The sequence below is a fragment of the Pleuronectes platessa genome, chromosome 4 (genome assembly GCF_947347685.1).
Source record: "Pleuronectes platessa chromosome 4, fPlePla1.1, whole genome shotgun sequence".
Taxonomy (NCBI): Eukaryota; Metazoa; Chordata; class Actinopteri; order Pleuronectiformes; family Pleuronectidae; genus Pleuronectes; species Pleuronectes platessa.
The window spans coordinates 23509162-23528100 of record NC_070629.1 but is presented as its reverse complement, the minus strand read 5'-3'; the positions used below and the strand labels follow the sequence as shown (position 1 = coordinate 23528100).

The 18939-nt window shown below is 40.7% G+C and overlaps 1 protein-coding gene across 1 annotated transcript; it reads right to left on the bottom strand.

Moving 5' to 3' along the window:
• Window positions 1-248: 248 nt before the first annotated feature.
• lifra (LIF receptor subunit alpha a) lies at window positions 249-17448 on the bottom strand. The gene is made up of 18 exons (XM_053420037.1): window positions 17209-17448; window positions 10917-11126; window positions 10523-10659; window positions 9864-10011; window positions 9421-9699; window positions 9001-9127; window positions 7879-8009; window positions 7567-7709; window positions 7181-7334; window positions 6906-6970; window positions 6387-6621; window positions 6100-6279; window positions 5767-5868; window positions 5450-5596; window positions 5113-5250; window positions 4886-4979; window positions 4621-4687; window positions 249-4207 (listed from the first exon to the last, which is right to left on the bottom strand). Exons 2-18 carry the CDS (start codon window positions 11020-11022, stop codon window positions 3521-3523), a joined length of 2940 nt encoding a protein of 979 aa, XP_053276012.1. The 5' UTR covers window positions 11023-11126; window positions 17209-17448; the 3' UTR covers window positions 249-3520.
• Between the last annotated feature and the right edge of the window lie 1491 nt (window positions 17449-18939).

Sequence of the window (18939 nt, the reverse complement as noted above, 5' to 3'; positions counted from 1 at the left end):
GAGGGATAATTTATAATAATAGTTAAACCAGTCACTTTAACACATTAAGTAATTCTTCTGGGTGTTCGTGTGAATAACAAAAACAATCTCAAGTTGTCTCATCACCAAATACAACCTCGGGCCGTTTGTTTAGACCATTACACAAGTGATATCCAAAATATTATTATCCCCAGAATTATTATTGTCTCTATCATCAGGGACAATTACGTGTGTGTGGAGATGGTATGAGACAAATGAACCAAACACACTTAGCGGCCAGACAAATAACTTTATTGCCATTAAACAAGTAGCGTTTCACTTTGTGTTATTAGTGTTAACATTTATTCATTTGCTTAGCACTTTACTGTGTCTCTTCATTCAATTTATGCAAAAAATATTTCTGCAAAACATCATGGATTTTAAAGCATGTTCAGGTGCATGATACTTCAGTCATGTTGCCATGCACAACATTAGTCAGTGTTTTAAAGCTATAGGGAAACGTAAGCATGGAGCTGTTTGTTTAGTAACGGTATATACAGCATGCATCGATTCAACAAAACATCCAGGGCCAGAGATGGAGATGTGTAAGGCAGCGAGTGTACCCGGCTGCAATCCTGCATAATCCCCAAACACAGGCGCCAATTAAAAGTGTGGATGGACATTGGGAAAAGATAATGGACTGAATGGAAAATTGCACGTCAGCAGTTGCCATGTGTGAGTCTGCATGGTGAGTATTCTGGCCCTACTTACAATGTGGCAAAGTTACACTGCTGCGATAAGCTGGTAATGCAAAGCAGGATAAACTAGGAACGAGGACAGGATCACATTTCTAATTCATTTACATGTTTTTTTCAAGACACAAATTAAAAAGCTTTTCATGGATTTACACACAACACCTTTCATAGGACTTAATATATCTGGTGTCCTCAACACAAATCTTTTCTATCTCAAGAAATCTGGTTAGTCAACATTAACTCTGCATGTTGCAATATAGAGTATATCATTTCCAATGTAAAACACCGTAGCATTTTGTCTTGTTAAATGGAATAAACATTTTAATATACAGTTAGTTATAGAAAAACAGAGATTTTGAGAAAAATCTAAAGTTGCCAGTTTGTTGATCCAAATCAACATTAAAGCCTCTAACACATAGCGTTCATAGGTTAGACTCCAAAGCGCTGCCGGTCTGAAAAAGCAGGCTTTAAAGGAAAACAATTTACAGCCATGTTTAAAGACTCAAAACCTTAGCCACTCTACACCACCGTCTGGAAGTGATCGTCACTGATCTGATCTCACACACAATGAGATCAGATCCCTTCACTCAGCTCGACTGGTGCAAGATCAGTTTAAAAGTTAAACTTCAGATCAGTGTAACGAGATAAAGAGAAAGAGGGGATATATTTTTCTCAGTAGTCAAAGAGGACTGCCTGACTGTTATGAGTGCATCAGTGAAGCTACACACATCAATCTAACTCATCAGTCATGTCACAGTAGTTTCGCTTAAAGCTTGTTGGCTGGAGGCACTGAGAAACAACAGAAAAAAACCAGGGTCTAACTGAAAAACATCTTGGTTACCACTTGACCTTGATGTCAAAGGATGATATTTGCATAATGATGCTTTTTGGAAGCCAAGCCAATGGTGCATCCTTCACACCCACACTGTACAAACACAAGTGCAGAGCTCATGGAGTATGTGAAAAGTACTTGGGCTAGGACACCATGACAAAGATGCCAAATTGCTGTCAAGCAACAAATAGTCACACAGCCTTTCCCCCACAAATTATAGATTCACGCTTTCCCCTTGTTCCCTTTCTCCAATCACAAAACATGACATGGTGCCTTCAGGAAAACTCTGCAATTAAAAGATAAACAATCTTCTTAAAACAAACTTTAAAAGTAAAGTAGACTCCGGTCTCTAGCAAAAAATAAACAAGCTTCTTAGCACACCAAATCCACATTTTCTCTGGGTTTAAAAATAATGCAACAAAAGAAAAAGTATGAAGTATCTATATTAACCACACTTTTTGTACTTAACACTTTAAGCACTGCATTTCTTTTCGGTTTAAAAAAATAACCTCAACAAATGAGCTTATGTTGTCATCTGCATTTGTTTGATTGTTAGTTAAGATCACACAAAAACAACTCTACCAATTTCCCTGTAGTTTTGTGGGGCGTGGCCAAAGAGAAAACATTTAATGATACATGTTGGTGCAGATCTGAATCTGGGGGGAGGACCAAGGTAGTTTTCTTTAACGTTTTCATTTATTTCTCAGAGAAGGATTTGTGGATCTTGATCTTGAAAAAAAGTGTATCACGTTTAGGTCACTGGTATCCGAGTGTGTGCAATTTGGTGCAGATAAAAATGCAGGTCTATTGAATTTAAATTAAACTCATAAGAGGACTGTTAGCAGACGTAAGCACTCGGCAGAGTCTGGTTCATTATGTATGACATTCAGGCAGCACGTGAAAAAGGATTTACACAATGTAATTACCCTTCCAAGTTAACTCACATCATTTGTTCAATCATCAACTTGAGAATAATTCGCAACACATAATAAAAAAGAATGTCACTGGCCCGACAGTGAAATGATCTTCATGTCTATGCAATTAAAAAAATAAAACTCTACTGGTTAAGGAAGACATCACAACAATAACATTCAAACATAACAGAATAGTGTTCATTCATAAAATTACATCAGTTTGTAATCATATTCTAGCTTATATCAGTGTACTGGGCTCATCGCCAACACAATTCCAGAATGCAATAGAAAGCACCACTCCAGTATCTGTGTAAAATAATGACTGTTTTTGCTTTGTAAGTGCATCTTTCAATTTACATTTCAGTTTCGTTTCCTTTCAGTAGCTCATCAGTGGTAAGAAAGCAGGCAAGATTACCCAAAACAACGGCTACCACAAGACGGGGAACGAGTGAAGAGAGGATGTATCTTCTCAGCTACCTTCTATTCAAACACTCGTCTGTAGTGTTCTCTTAAAAATGTCCTTCAGCCTTATGCTATCCTTTGGATCAAAGTATTCTTGTGTTCAGTTTATTTTGTAGTGTAGTTAAGTTCACATCACGAAAACTCACAACATGTGAAATGTAAGCTAAGAACTGGACAGAGTCAACTGAAACATTGGATATGCCATCGCTAAATGCCCGTTACAGGGAGTCACAGAAAAGGCAGTGATTCATCGTAAAAGCCACCAACCAGTTTACCAGGGGCAGCAATAAAAGAAAAGAGGTCTGAAGAAATATGTGGAAGATAATCATTGTCAGAATAGAAATGTTTGACGTATAAATATACAGTTTTAGATTTATGATATTTAACAATATATGTGTATTTCTCTATGTGTAGAAATAGACACCTTAGATACGATCATTAACCTGCTGTCGAAATGCAAACATAAGGATGTAGAGCTACATCAGAGGGCATATTTACCAAGACCATATGGGGTAAACCTGTTCAATGCATGACACTGGTAACAGTAATGAATCTCAAAGTTAAATGTTGACCTCTCTAGCAGTGACACAGAGATTATATCATGGTTTCGTGGATGACAGCAGATTGGTGAACCAGGTTGTTGCTGATGATGATGGCTGTCGCCTCTCCTCTGTGTCTTCTTCTCCATCAGGGAGGAGAAACTGAGTGGAGGCGACAGAGGTGGGGGATCCGAGAGACGGTGCCCGGCCTCCACTTTCCTCGCCCTCCACGGGGGAGTCCAAATGCCAAGAGCTCTGGGGTTTATAGCCCCCACCACTGGCAGCCTCTATGAAAGGCTCAGGGGAAACCAGGGCAATGTCATCACTTGGGGCTCTAGCTTGCATCTGGGGCCTGTAGTCCCCTCCACCTCCACCATTGACAGACATATCAGCATGGGGTTGGTGGCCCTCGGCAGAGGCCTGTGAATCCAGCTGGAAGACCAATGATGACCCTGACGTCTGGATTCCTGTGTACGTCACATCGGTGCGTGCTGAATCCAAAGAAGATGCAGAGGAATCAGAGGAGTCTGGGAAACGTGGTCTTATGGGCCTCTCATCTACTACTTGGTTGTAGTAGCTTAACGACGTTGGCTCATCTGTGTCAACTGGCTCATCTCCCATCCCCTGCCCTTCTTCATCCTCATCTTCTTCAGGAATGACAACGAGTGCCTCCTTACTAGAATCCCACTCAGGCTTTTCTACAATGTGCATTATACTATGGGAAGATGGCTTCACGTCCAACGGCCCCTGTAAGATACAGAGTGATTAACCATTACCCAGTCAGAGAACAATTTCAAACAGAACTAAAATAATGCACTACTCTTGTATGTCTCCGCCAACCACTGCAGTTTCTGTGTAAATATTTCTACCTACTCCTTTTCAAGAATCATAGAAATCCAAGTTCAACTGAATGTTTATACAAAATGTGAAAGAATTCCATCAAGGTGTTCGGGAGATATTGCACAAGGCAAAAACCTGCTTTTCGAGGTTAAAGTGAATGTTGGTGCCAAATTTGAATAATTTTCCCTGAAGACATTCTTGAGATATGTTGTTCATTGGAATGGGACATGCGTAAGTACTGACAACATAATGCCTCCGGCAATTGGCTGTCGCCGGCGCAGAGGTATAAAAATAGGGAAATATATCAAACTATACGGTACCTGTCTTCTGGACCAATCACCGGGCAGCTTGGGCTCAGGTATGTCTGGATAGAATGCCTTTTTCACCCTGTTAGTAAAGTAATATGTCACATTGTCAAAAAAAATCCTCCGCAAATTATAATCATACTTTCTAGTATCTCCTTTTAGATGCAGTGCAGAGATTTATCTTCACATATGTTGTTTTGTGTGTATGTGTAACATTGATTATGAAAGATAAACAAAAGCAGGAGAGAGACACAGGTGAGGAGATAAAAAAAAGTCTCACCATTTTCTCTTCTTGTAGCAGATGAAGGAGACAATGACTAGGAATAAGGTTGTGATTCCCAGAGAAGTCAGGATCTCCAGGATCAGCCAATCAGCTGTCAAAACCGAAGAAAAGAAAGATGGTTATTTTCTTCTCTTTTGTAGCCGTAACATAATAACTGTGGATTCAACACAAATGTTGTTACGGCCTGATGTTGTAGCTGACCACATTACTACACATCCACATACCGTATAGTTCCAGTGTTATGGAGGCAGTAGCGCCTGTGTCTTCACCAGCCGAGGTGTAGGCCTTAACAGTAAATTTATGGGAGCCCTCAGACAGCCCCTTTACTGTGTAGCTCCTGTTTCCTTTGTCTGGCAGATTTACTGTGAAAAACAATAGGAGAGAGGCACAGGACGGGGAAAAGAAGAGGCAGCAGGAGGGGGAGGAATGAGGAGGACAGTGAATGAGATTAACAGGAAACAGATGCCCTTTCAAAAATATCTTTAGTATGTTGTAATTACTGTTTTGTATCAAATTCCTTTTTCAAGTTCTCTACTGGAACAGCAACATTGCAACATTTACCTAGAAGTTTGAGTTCAGAGCCGGTACTGTTGTAAACATTGTAGCCCAGGAGGAAACCTCTTCTGTTGAGCAGTGGGATCTCTCCCCAGGAGAGAAGAACATCAGAGTTCTGCTGACTGGTTGACAGAAGGACAGAACTGGAGGGGACTGTGGTAGCAGCAAGGAATGGAGAGAAGAAAATCGAAGGAGAGGGGAGGAATACCAGAGGCAATCAGAACAAAGAGTCAGCAGTATAAATGCAGTGTACGATTTTTCTGGAGTCATTGCTTGTTCTGATTCTGGAAGGATAAGCTCTCCTCATGCTGTGCGGTCCTTACCCAGCTCCTGCACATATCCCTGCTGGCGCTGAAGCAGCTCCCGGCCTTCAGAGGAGCAGCTGTACAAGGAAAAGATATACCTCACACCCGGCTGGAAGTTGGCTGATGGCAAAGGAGGAGATTTACAGAGTAATTTAATATTTGACAGCAGAGGTTAAAGTAATATTTATGTTAAATGTATTTTTATATAAGTTGGTGGAAAGATAAAATCCTATTTACTTTGTAATAACCAAAAGTAGAGGGACAAAGTCGGGCTATATACAGGATGTTTTGAATATGCTAAAAACAATTATCTATTTTCACAAACCACAGGTGGTTTTAAGGATTGCTTACCCGACACTACGGACACATTCGTCTGTCCAGCTGCGACCTTGATCCACTCCACGAAGCAGTCCCTCGTGCAGACAGCATCTATCCATTCTACTACATAACCACAGGTAGCGTTGGCATCGCTCTGCCAGGTCAGAGGGAAACCTCTCTCTGTGTAAACTGCCCTGGACAATGCAATGGGTTCTGCATATGGGAAAAAGGACATACATATACAGTTTAACTTTTTCTCCTTTTTATTATCTGTAATATTGACTCAATCCCAAACACACTCTCCTTTCGTTTCCTCATACCTGTCAACCGTAGAGGTACGACCACACTGGCAGGTTGAGATGACCCCTTAACATTCTTTGCAATGATGGTTGCAATGATCTTGTCACTGCTGAAGGCAGCGATCTGGGTGAGGTTGATTGGTGCAGCAGTTGTTCCAGGTGAAAAAATCTGTGTGTGCTGTACATTTTCCTCAGCGCTCCAGAGAGTGAATTCATAACCTGTGATCTGACCGTGGCTCTGTCTTCTTGTCAGAGGCTAGAATAAACCATATTAAAAGGGAGAAGAACAGGGACGACAACAAAAATGGAAAAAATTAAATATGCTTTCTTTCAGATTTCAGATATTCCTGAAAATTCCACAAATCACCGTGCCTTTGACTCAAACTGGAAGAAAATGGCAAGAAATCTTTCCTTTAAGACTAAAATACTAAAAACCCAGATTATGGCATATTTATATACAAGTTAAAAATCTGTGCTTTTCCCGTTAAAATTAGCAAACCGTCTAAAAGTATTAAAGTAGACACAAAAAACAAAGATCACCTTCCAAACAATCCGCCCGGTGTTGTCTCTGTTCATCCAAATCCATACATCAGGAGCCTCTGGAACTGGAGAGAAGAGAAAAATCACATTTAGTCTAACGTCCAAAGGTGAAGCAGCATTACTGCTTGTGCTACAATTTAATATATAAGGCAATATAAAGACGACGAAAGGCCATATATTTTTTACCCAATAAAGGGAGCAAAAATTCTGCTTTATTTATAGTGAACGGACCTTGTGCAAGAGTTCTTGTTATGTTTATAAATATACATTGTTACCATAAGTGTCGGTTTTGAAGGTAAACGGTTCGCTCCAGTCGCCCCACTTCCAGAAATTGAGCTGGGCACCACAGCGCACTTGAACACTGTAATCTTCCTCAGGATAAAGGTCTGACAGCACCACAGACTGCAGACCCACACCAGAGACGGTAAGCTGCAAGCAAACCACAGACTTCATTACTGTTTGGTAAAACCCATGGTCACACAAGTGGAGAGAACATGCTGAGGAAAGTAATAATGCAGCGGGTCATTAGTATGTTGTAATGGAGATGTGGTGAAGGAATGGAAGGGATACTGTTTCATGCTTTTAACATAGACACACAAACAGACAGAGGGTTCGAAAAACTAAAACAAGAAGTAAAGTAGCGGCCGTCAACTCTGCTTACATTTGTTTTGGTTCCATTGCAGGTGAGCTCGACCTGACAGACAAGACGCAGGGAGGAATAGCTTCTGTACTTCCACTGCCACAGCACAGTGGCATTCCAGGCATTGACAACAGAGCTCACTTTGGTCGGTGCTACCAGATGCACTGAGGGGAAACGGTTAAACAACAATAAGTGAACTATTACGGGTGTATTTCATGTCTATGCTCATCCCTGCTTTAAACATTTGATTTTAAAAAACAAGCGTGTTTGAATGAATTCTTCTTGTTGTGTACTGTTCCTTTTGTTTGGATAAAGTGACGTTAATATCCCTACCTCTGTTAAGGATTTCAGCAGAGTCATTGAGGCTGTACTGGCCGAGAAAATTCACAGCTACCAGTGTCCAGTTACCCTCCCAATGGTCCACAGTACACACTTTATGCTTCTGCCCTCTCTGAAGACAATCCCTACAAAAAAAAAAGAAAATCACACAAATAAATGAATAAACCACAGATTTGAGCTCAGAATGAGAAAAATAAAAACAACCTGATTAAATTAAAGTAAAAGATAACCACTTTGGATAATCATCTAACCTAATGATACAGACACAGGCCCAAACACATTCATAATGCAACAATTTCTCCGGCCAGCCTTGAGACAGTTCCTGTAAAAGCGCTGGCTGATGGTCAACCCTCAATCAGTCTACACGCAGAAGCAGCGAGTGGTTACTTAGACTAAGTGCTTTATATTTCTTGTCCTCCTCTCGCTCTTGATAGATTTTTTTTCTGGGCAAAAAACACATTTTGAAGAAAGGCAGGGGAACGATCATCAATAATGCAAATATACGGTCTCTACAAAACAGTGACATCGCACCACATCCTGGTAAGTGGACATCACTCCATCATTGCCACCTCTGTCCCAAACCTTTGTGACTTTCTACTGGGAGATTCCAACGGATTGTGCTTTTTCCTATTTAAAAGCCTCTGGGATCTGAGTCAGATACAGATTTCATGTAATGGTGCATGGTTTCTGTTCAATGTGTCCACAATTATGATATTGCTGAAAGGAATGAACTCTGGTGTGGACTGCATAACCAAACCTTGACTCTTTGAAAGTCTGCGGCTGGTTCCAATTCACTTTGGTGAAGCATATTTGTGGAGTAAAAGCAACACAGATCCACTACAGGGTTTTCTGATGGCAGATGTGTGATTTTAGTTTGAATATTAATAGGTACACGTAGTGAGCTGGTGTCCTACTCCACTCATTTCAGTATCTGTAGCCTGTTTTTGTGACAAAGTGTGGGTACAGTTCTGCTGATCAACCCCAGACCTGTGGTTTCAGACAGAGTATCAGATATCAGGTCGGGTTACAGCCAATAGGCTGCACACATGTATGAGCTGAGGAGAAGTGAAGTTTAGCTACTAGAATTGATTGTGTCCGCAAGTGTGATTGTGGTACCTCTTGTTCAGCGAGTAGCTCGATCTCCGTTTGCCGTAGAGCATTGTGTCTCGCGCTTCAGTCCAATGGCATACAGCGGAGATTAAGTCGTGAGTTTCACACACAAAATCACTGAGCAGAGGTGGATCTAGGGAGAGGGTCACCAAATAGAAGCTCAATACATACAGAATATGTATAAATACACACTGCATACATTTAAATACTTGCCGAGATTATTTAGAAATGATCTGAAATAATCTCAAGATTCTTTAACATGTTATTCCGGCAGTTACTCCTTATGACAAATAGTCCAGTTGGTTCAAGCATCTTTTTAGATGAACAAAGTCATTCTATAATTACAAAATTCACAAGCTATATAACTGATGTGCAAGCTTCATCCAATTCACTTAGTACTAGTTCATCAGTTCTTAGTCATCTTACATCCAACAAACACCACGGTTCCACACGGTTCCTTAGCCCTCAAGCTATTGTAACAGACAACGTTGGTTCCAGAGCTGCTGGATGGTCCTTGATTAACCACCGTGCCGGCGTAAGTCCGCCTGCTGAGTCGAGTAGTATTCATCACAGCGCCGCTGTAGAAGAGGTCATCAAAGACCTTCCCCTCCTCCACAATGCAGCAGAAGGTAGTATTGGCCCCCACAGGTACAACTCTATCCAGGGGATACACCTGGCATTTGTCATTGCTGGGGAGATCGTTTCCTGGAAAGCAGTAGGAGAGAGAAAGAGCAGAATGTTAGAGATTTCTAACCGAAGCCCAAAAGTGGAGAGCGGCATCGAAATAAAAGCAGACAAAGCAGTATTTGTGTTAATCTGATTTCTTGGTGTCCTATAATACACATGGAGGTATTTATTGTCCGTCTGACCTCGAAGTATCTGAGTGTTGCTCCATTCACTTGTCATGTGTCCATCTCTTGAGCGGACTTTGATGGACAGAGAGGTACATTCCAGAGGTTCAGCTGAGGTCCAGTTCCACAGGTGTTGACCACTCACTGGATTCACAGAGAGAGTCTCCTACAAATAACACAAAGAGAAAAACAGTGAGGGAAACAAAAGGTTCCTGGTGGATGAAAACTGCTGAGTCTCACAGGAGCTCAAGGATAAGAACCAAACTCCTCTGGATTATTAAATCATCTGCATAACCAATGACTTATTGTGAAATCAAATTAACAAATAAAGAATAATGGACTGTGAAGGCAAATTAATTACAAAAATACATTATATAAAAATATATTTTACAGATATTAGCTGACCGCAGTATTATTGTAATGGCTTATAGGTCAGCCGAGACCACCACTAAGTAGTGACAAAATTAACAGAAATATCCTGCTCAGTACGTACACAGTACAATTTCTATTAATATAGTTATGTAAAAAATATTGCCCTATACATCACTATCACAATCTTTGAAACGTGCAGATATTAATATTGGTATCAGGCTCAGAAATCCTGTCACGTGAGAGTGCAACTAACATAATTACAAGAAAAACAAGGGAACAAATTTACAGAAGAAAAATGTCCTTACGTAGAAGACACTTTCATTGAGTTCCGTTCTAAGGATCATGAGGTCAAACGTTGTGGCGGCTCCTCCCAGCCACGATATGGACAGCTGCCGTGAGAACCTGTCGGGCGACAGGCTCACCTGCTGGGGTACACCGAGGACTGGAAAAGAAGAAGAAAGATCAGAACAGGACAAATCCATTTGAATGGCAAAGTACACAAGTTACGTTTCAATCAGCAGACTCTGAATGAGCAGTCATCGGTTTAATATCAGCCCAATAGAACCATCAAGCAAACCTTTCCATAAGCAACTGGTGTACTGAATAAATACTCAAAACTTTTAACAACATGTGCATTGAGCGCTGTAGATTATTGCTTTATCAGAATGTGAAAGGAGAAACTTTTAGTTCAGTTCTTACCATCTTTGGCATGAGTGTGTACAGCCGAGAGGCCCAGGAGAACCCAGATGAGCCAGAGGGGGCAACAGTTAGACTTTGAGCTGGCACTGACACTAAATTGAGGCATGGTGATGGACTGGCCGAGCCACTGTTAGCAGACGTTGAGGCGGTGGTCTTCTCCACTACAGTAACACCAGTCTAGACATCCCCAGTGTCGAGACAGAGGATACCCTGTGGGAAAAGATAGTAGAGATGTAAAAAGACATGTTAATTGTACAATGAGTGGTTAATAGCAGCCGCTGTTAAACTGTGAAGTTCAAATGATGCAAAACAATAATGTCCTTATTCACGTGATATTCTGCTACATACAGTAAAATATGTGCAATTCAAATAAGTGCGGTTTCGGCATTTTGAGGTGTCGCAGGTTCTCGGAAGAGATGAGTCTTCAATAGGTTCCTGGCTCTGACAACATCTGTCCGCTCAATCCACCATCGTGGAACCATAAACAAGAACAGTCTGGGCTGTGGGTGACTTGTGTGCAGGGATGGCCATGCCAGACAATGTCCCTGGAGGAACGGAGGGGAGAAGCTTGAGCCCTTGTGACTGAGTGGATGAGTACAGACCCAGACGTTCCTCTGGTGGCCATGGGCAGCCAAGTTTGATTATCAGCAGAGTGACATGAGCCCTGACCCGCTGCAGCACACTTGACCACCTGTAAGGGTTTCACTCTGCATGAAGGGAGGCCCGTCAGAATAATCACTGCAGTCTTCAAGGCAAGAGATTACAATATAAACATGCCTCGCCTACATTCACCATTACTTTCAGTATCATTTAGGTGCCAGTGTTATTTCAGATATATATATAGAAAAGAATGTGAGTACACAGTCCTGCAAAATCTTTGGGCAAGCGAAAACTTGCAACAGCAAAAGCTCAAACTCTTTCACAAGATTCACAGGAACTTTGATTTCTTCTTCATGCTGAACGTACTCTCTGCCACAAATCTACCTATCAAAGCAACAAAGATGTACCTGATCAAACATGTACAACTTTACAGGAACTTTTTAAACCAGGGTGAATTTATTTTTTCCTACACCACCAGCAAAACCTGGTTTATACAAACTGCAGGGTCACAGTTTACTCATTTCTAATGTCAACACCTCTCCTTTTCCAGGCACTGCTGTTAGTTGCTCACTGGCTGTGTCAGGCTGTACCGCCAAGACCACACACGGGAACTATTACATTTTGTGCTCCTTTATCAAACCAATGTTGTGAAATAACCGACAGATAGACCACATTACTGCTCACTCAACCTTTAACAACGAACAGGTTGAATGTTTAAGTTTACTAAATCAGGAATAGAGGGGAAACAATTAATCAATTTATTGATGTTGATCAATCTATTTAGATTTATGCTACCCTCTTCCGAGAACCCATTTTGAGGATTCACTTCTTTTCTTCGAATTTATCGGAAAGTTTGAAATTTGGACAGTTGGGCTGAAAGGCAATGTAAAGACATTTTCTAAATTTTCTATTTATCTTCCAGACAATAGGATTATTAGAGAAAATATTAGGGAGATTAACCCTACTTACATAAAGGTTTCAACAAAATCACATTAGTAATGCTGGAGCACTGTTGTAATAATGGGGGAAACAATGGACAAGAACCTGATATGAATGGTTTCAGAGTGGCACACAGCAGAAAATAAGGTCAACTGTAAAAACATCTATGTGGGGAAGGCCAGGTCAGCTCACCCTGTACATTGTGCGAGTGACAAGTTGTTTTTCTATATAAAAGAGAAAGATCAACATTGTTGCACCTTATACACCCAGAAAAAAAGATGTTGCAATTCTCCCGTTAAGAGCCTTGACCTGGATGAACCGGTGTGTTTACGTACTTCATTCTGTTTTTCTAGGTTCAACTGTCAACGAAATGCTGCGGTGCACTGTGCTTGGTTTACCTTGGGACAGGCTGGGACAGGTCTCACAACAATGCTCTTAAAAAAGAGACAAACCCATTTATGCAACACCACAAGCTGACGAAAAAACATGCAGGTACACACCTCAACAAGTTATTTCACATCGTGTCTGTGCCCTGATTGATTAAAAAAACAGACAACAGAGATCCTGTACGTTTGCCAGACACTGATCTATTCATCCTAAAAACAGAAAGAAACAGGACACCCTGCTCACAAATTCTGACACCAACATGGCAGATGACAAACAGTTCTTTACTCTTCACATTCAGTGGGAAAAAACAGTTGCTACAAGTGACAACATGGCAGTGAACATGATGCCGCGTTAACAAAAACACACTGATTCCAAGGAAGAGAACGCTCACACCATAGGAAAAAGAGAGAAGCAAATATTTTCTCATGCCTTTAAGTTTTGTTCTGAGCAAGCAGTTGGTTTCATTTTTATCTAAACTGGTGAAAGGTAGAATGAAGAGACAGGAATAAAATGCACTGCGTGGGGGGAAAAACTAATTACAGGGAGATTTCAAACACATTTTATCACATTATTTGGAAGTGAAAAAAAGTTGGTGAGTAACCACATTTGAATTGAGGAATAATACAACTTGTTTGCAGTCATGAAGTCTGCAGGAGTTTCTCTACAACATGTTGACTGTCATTTATCTGGTAAACAGTTTCCTTCCTCTGGGAGATTGTGCAGCAGCGAGAGTGAAAGAGGAATTTCAAATCCCAGATGTGCCTTTAACGCTGGCTCCTGAAGTACTTTCACACATGGTTTTAAAAAGACTTCATACTCAGACATGTAGCCTACATGGATGAACGTCAAGGTCAAATCCATCCAGTGGTTTGTTTAGTGTAAACAAAAATTACTTTTACTGGGCATTTTTATAAAAGTTGTTGTTTATGGAATGTCAATACCACAGAGCCTCAATCCATCTTCTGCAGCTAAAAAGAAAAAGAAAAAAACATCCGATTCCTCTGTTTTCACATAGTTAAAGAGACAATCTGAACCCTTTGCTAAAGCAAATCTGTGCTGCTTTTTAAAAGTCTTCCAGTGCGTTCCTGGCTTAAAGACATCACCTCCTAGTGAGATTCAAAGGCATGGCTCAACATAAATACAGCTGTGCAGAGTCAATGTTTCACACACTTATGTGGCTGCACCAAAATGGTTTCTACGCCCTTTGAAGGCCAAGCCGGTCGCCACATCACAAGAGCATCTACATGCTTTTAGCGGTCCTGGATCTTGGAGATTATTTTTCCCACTTCAGCAGCAGCCTTGAACATTTTACAATCTCTAATATACCCTACAACCATCGGAGCCTGAAAAAAAACAAAAATAATGCACTGATGGGAAATTAGGGGAAAAACTGCTCTGGATTCTGGGAAATCTCTCCAAGAAACTGATACGAATGCACACAAGCACACAAATCAATAGCTCTTTCCTGGGCTCTGGTCCTTGTCCTTGCAGCAGTGATGAATGTGATCACAATACTACAGAAACCACAACGGTGTTGTAGTAACTTAAAATCCTCATATGCCTGCAGAAGTCCTATTTTTGGGAAAGGACAGATTCACCTAAAAAAAAAAAAAAAACATAGATTTTGAGCCTGCTCCCTCCACACTGGACTTCGCCACTCTTTCTGTTTGACAGTTGAGCTGTGAAAGACTTTTGGAGTAACGGAGCAGTATGTGGTGCAGTCATTTCTTAGAATCCAGATTCGCTCTAAAAGGCCTCATTTGTCCCCAGTTTACTTTAGACAAATGAGGCCCTAAGTGCTAGGTCCTGTGGATCTGCGGTCCTGTGTCTAAATATTACATAGATCAGACAAAAATGGATCCCACCAGTTAGGGTAGTGAACCAAAATTCTTCTGAATTCCAAGTGCCAGGTACCAACGGATTTTTTTTTGAATTTCTTTTCTGCTTATCAGCTCATAAAAGAATAATCATTTTTATGATACTGAGTAACATGCATGATAAATGGCCGAGCAGCGCTGGGAAAGATGGACAGAAACAGTCAAAGGTTTGGCAATACTTTGAAAGAGGGTAATTTACAGTCTATTAATTCTGGAAATCTGCAGATTAGAAACAAAATTTGTTTGCTTTAAGTGGATGTGTATTTATCTGGGAGCATCATATGTCACATTCCTGCTGATGTAGCCCTGGGATTAATGGTTGCTACATATCCAGTCTAAAATAAAAACAACCGGCCATCACATGTTTCCAGATCCCACTGGTACCTTTAAGCTGTAGCCACCGAATGTTTAATATTAAAATCTAATCTGATCAAATCCATATGCTATTGATCTGTCATCTGTTTCAACACTAGCTTCAATCTGGAGCATGGCCTCAAGCATTAAATCAAATGTTATCCTGCTAGAACAAAAACCAGGACAAAAATGAATGGGAGCCAAAACAAACATTACTCCCACGTAACTACCGCTGTGGGGAGCGAGGGGAAAAGACTACTCATGGAAAACACCAAGACAATCTTAGGAAAGTAGTATCACTATCTAAACAGACATGAGGTTGTGATAAGAACTTTTATACATCAGCAGTACTATTTATCATGTTAATTTAGCTCCAAACAGCAGCAGGCAAAAGCGTAGATTTTCTTTCTTTATCCATATGCCGCCAAAACCTTAAAGCACCTTACTATAACAACCACACTTTGGGCTGGCAGCTGGAGCCAGATCCAGAGAAAACTCAGCCCACACTCACCAACGCTGTCATTACGCTGTCATGTGACGACCACCAGGGCCAAGGAAATAAGCACCCAGTGGCTTTGGTTTACTATATAAGAGCAGAGGCATTTTGAAACATGAGCTAAAGTTGCTGCCAATTATGTTTGACCTTAGGACGGGACAAGAGGAAGACCGGATGCTAGTGAGTGAATGCAAGTTTTTTTAAAAAGCGTGTGTTAACAGATGAGTGTATCTGTGTGAAATTTCGGTGGGCTGACCTCAGTGAAGGGACATTCAGTTCTCTATGTGTGTGTGTATGTGTGTGGGTTGGTGTGTGTGTGTGTGTCTTTTGGATCACAACCAAACAGCGTTTCCTTCCTTCCTTCCTTCCTTGTCCCTGTAATCCTTAATGAATGTAAATGTGAGTCTCGGGTCAACAGGAAATGAGTAAAAGAGTGAAAATATCCTAGTTGGGTTCATATGATTGCTTCTAAATTACCTGCTTCAAACAATAAAACACACTGAGCAACCAAAAACATGCCAATTCAACCCCATCCAGTAGAGAATTACACAAACTAGTCTTATCTATTTTTAGAGCAGAAACTGCCAAGCAACTGGAAGAAAACACACTGACAGTGACTCTAGTATCCAGGCACTTTATATGGATCCAGTTTGCGGTAACATTTCTGAGAAACACCTTCAGCAACACTGAAAAGTAACTTCTGGAAGAAAATCTGCAAGAATCGAATCAAAATGTAATGCTTCTGAAATTTGTGTAATTCAATTAGATTGAATCTGAAGACAATATCTATGTTCACAGTAAATAGTAAGAAACAAACACATTGATCCAGGTCCAATAAAGATGACATGCAGAAATTGAATGGCGCTTAGAAGAATACACAGAGTTAGAGGAGGACATGGTTGAAGAAGCCAACTCCCTCCATGTAGGCGGGCGGGCGGGGACACACACACACACACAAACACACACACAATTTACTTAACTTCATGTCTGTCTGGTACTAACCTCAGCAAAAATAATCTAATCCCATTTAATCTGACCCCTCTTCAGTCACCCATGATGACGACATACACATGATCACATCCCACATCCCACCTTGGGGTTCCCAGGACAAAAATAAAAATGGCATAAAAAAGGTGTAAAACAAAATAAATAAATCAGGGTCACATCTTCTACAAACCGATGTCCACTAACTATTTTAAACCAGATTCTGCTCATCCAGACAAAAAAATAAAATAAAAATAATACAGCAAGTGTCCCAAACTGCATCATCACAGCACTTAGCATTAGCCACAGGGCAGCAGCACGTTGCACCGTTACAAGTCTCCTGATAAACAACAGCAGGCGGAGGCTATACCTCAGAAATGGAGGCTGTATTTTTACTCCATCTTGTGAAGGGAGACTTTGTAGGAGGTCGACCTGCTGATCATTTGGATTTTAATTCCACTAACAAGCCAGCACCCCCACCTCACACACACACACACACACACACACACACACATATACACATACATACACATACAGACTCACACAGGCCACTGGTGTTTGGGGTATATGAAAAACAACACAGCTAGCTTCTGTAGCTGCCATTTCGAACTGGTTTTAAAAAGGGTTACGAGCTGAGAAACAGAGCTAACGGTACCTGGGGTGGAGCAGGGGGTCCTCCTGAGTGGGGTCGGGGGTTTAAATCCAGTCACCGGGCGTGTTTAGATGAACTGTGGCTTGTTGGAACCGCGCTGTGATCCTCTGTCTGTCTCCCGAGCTGCTCCCACTGTGGCTGCGATTACTGGAAAAGTGGGAGCCAGACGCTTGATGGACAGGTGAGCGGACCAACGGGATTCGGTTATTCCGTTCGGTGCTCGAGGAGGAGGAGGGTCGTCGTCCTGCTGCGTTCGAGCCCCACAGGACAGACGGGTTAGGTAAGAGATCCCGACACGATAACACGCGTCCACGCCTCTGAAAAGTCACTTCGGGCGTTTCTGCTTGATATCGATACACTCAAGATAGAAAAAGGACAGATTCGAATGAGATTTATATTTAGTTGTATTAGCTGGGTATCTGTCATAGCTTGTTACACAATCTAAATTTGGGATTTTACTGTGGGACACAAATACACCACGCCCAGTATCGGTCCCGATCATGGACGTGTTGTATGAATTTAAAGGCTCAGTGTGTAAGATTTAGGTGAATGGGATGTACTGGCAGAAATTGGATATAAAAAATCCTACGGATGATTTCACAAGTGTGGTATCATCTAAAACGTATAAATTGTTGTTTTCTTTACTCTAGAATGGATAATTTATATTTAAATACTTTATATATACATTAGGAGTCGGTCCTCTCCATGGAGGCCGCCATGTTTTCTACAGTAACCAAAGACCTTTTGAGTTTTTATGCCAACTGGAGGCTATCACAGGTTTCATGTTTGAAAGGGGAGGGTGAGGTGAAATGGGATTCAGCTGCAACATCCAACTTCACCATTAGTGTCACTTAAATCTACGCACTGAACCTTTAATAAGAACACGTTATATTAATTTATCTTTCTGTATTCTCTCTTGTAAAGAGGCAGCAATATCAAAACGATAGATTTCATAATCAGCTAAAAACTCAAAATGTTTACTCTTTTCTAATCTGTAACTTCTTATTTATAACATGTAAATCATGTTGTAACTGTGTTTTAAAAGGTGATATTTAATAAAGTGTATTATTACTTAATTATTCTATATACAAACTATTCAGCACTCTACAAACCCAGAAGACTGCAGATGCTGATTTTCTGTAGGATGTTTTTTTTTTTGTCGTTTTTTTTTTTGTCGTTTTTGAAGATCATCTCGTTACATTTGAGATTTTAACGGTAAAGGGATCCTGAGCCAAGATCTTTGTGAATCCCGAAAATGTAGTCATAACTCTTTACAAATTGCAGTGTCAGCCTTGAACACAGCAGAAGAAGAAAAAAGTGCTCAATTATTCACATATCTTTATTAGTTCTGGAGAATTTTAACAAAGGGGTGGTTGTAATCAAGCCAGAACAGTACAACTAACATAAATGCAAACAATAAATTTGAAATATGTATAAATTCGGTAGCATTTTGTTCTCTCAACAATGCATTACTGTAACTACATTTATCACCTACATCAAAAGGAACATCTTCTTTTTTTGGACAGGGTTGCTATGATTGCACCATTATGATAGGCCAATAGGCTATCTACACAGATAAAAAAAAACACATAAAGGAAAGCTCAAATGGCACATATTTTCTGTCAGTTCACCATAATATAATAACAGTAATAAAGATGATAATACTATGTAATGCCTTAGAGATAAGTTAATATTCTTGAGCAACATCTTTGTATGCTGGCGTAAACAACACAT

Bases quoted from the DNA above. Each gene is read 5' to 3' on its own strand.
- lifra (XM_053420037.1), bottom strand. From the start codon at position 11,022: ATGCCTCAATTTAGTGTCAGTGCCAGCTCAAAGTCTAACTGTTGCCCC. The intron at 7,335-7,566 runs GTAAGCAGAGTT...GTTTGCTTGCAG, and splicing joins GCAATGGAACCAAAACAAAT to CTTACCGTCTCTGGTGTGGG. The intron at 5,869-6,099 runs GTAAGCAATCCT...CTTTGCCATCAG, and splicing joins GAATGTGTCCGTAGTGTCGG to CCAACTTCCAGCCGGGTGTG.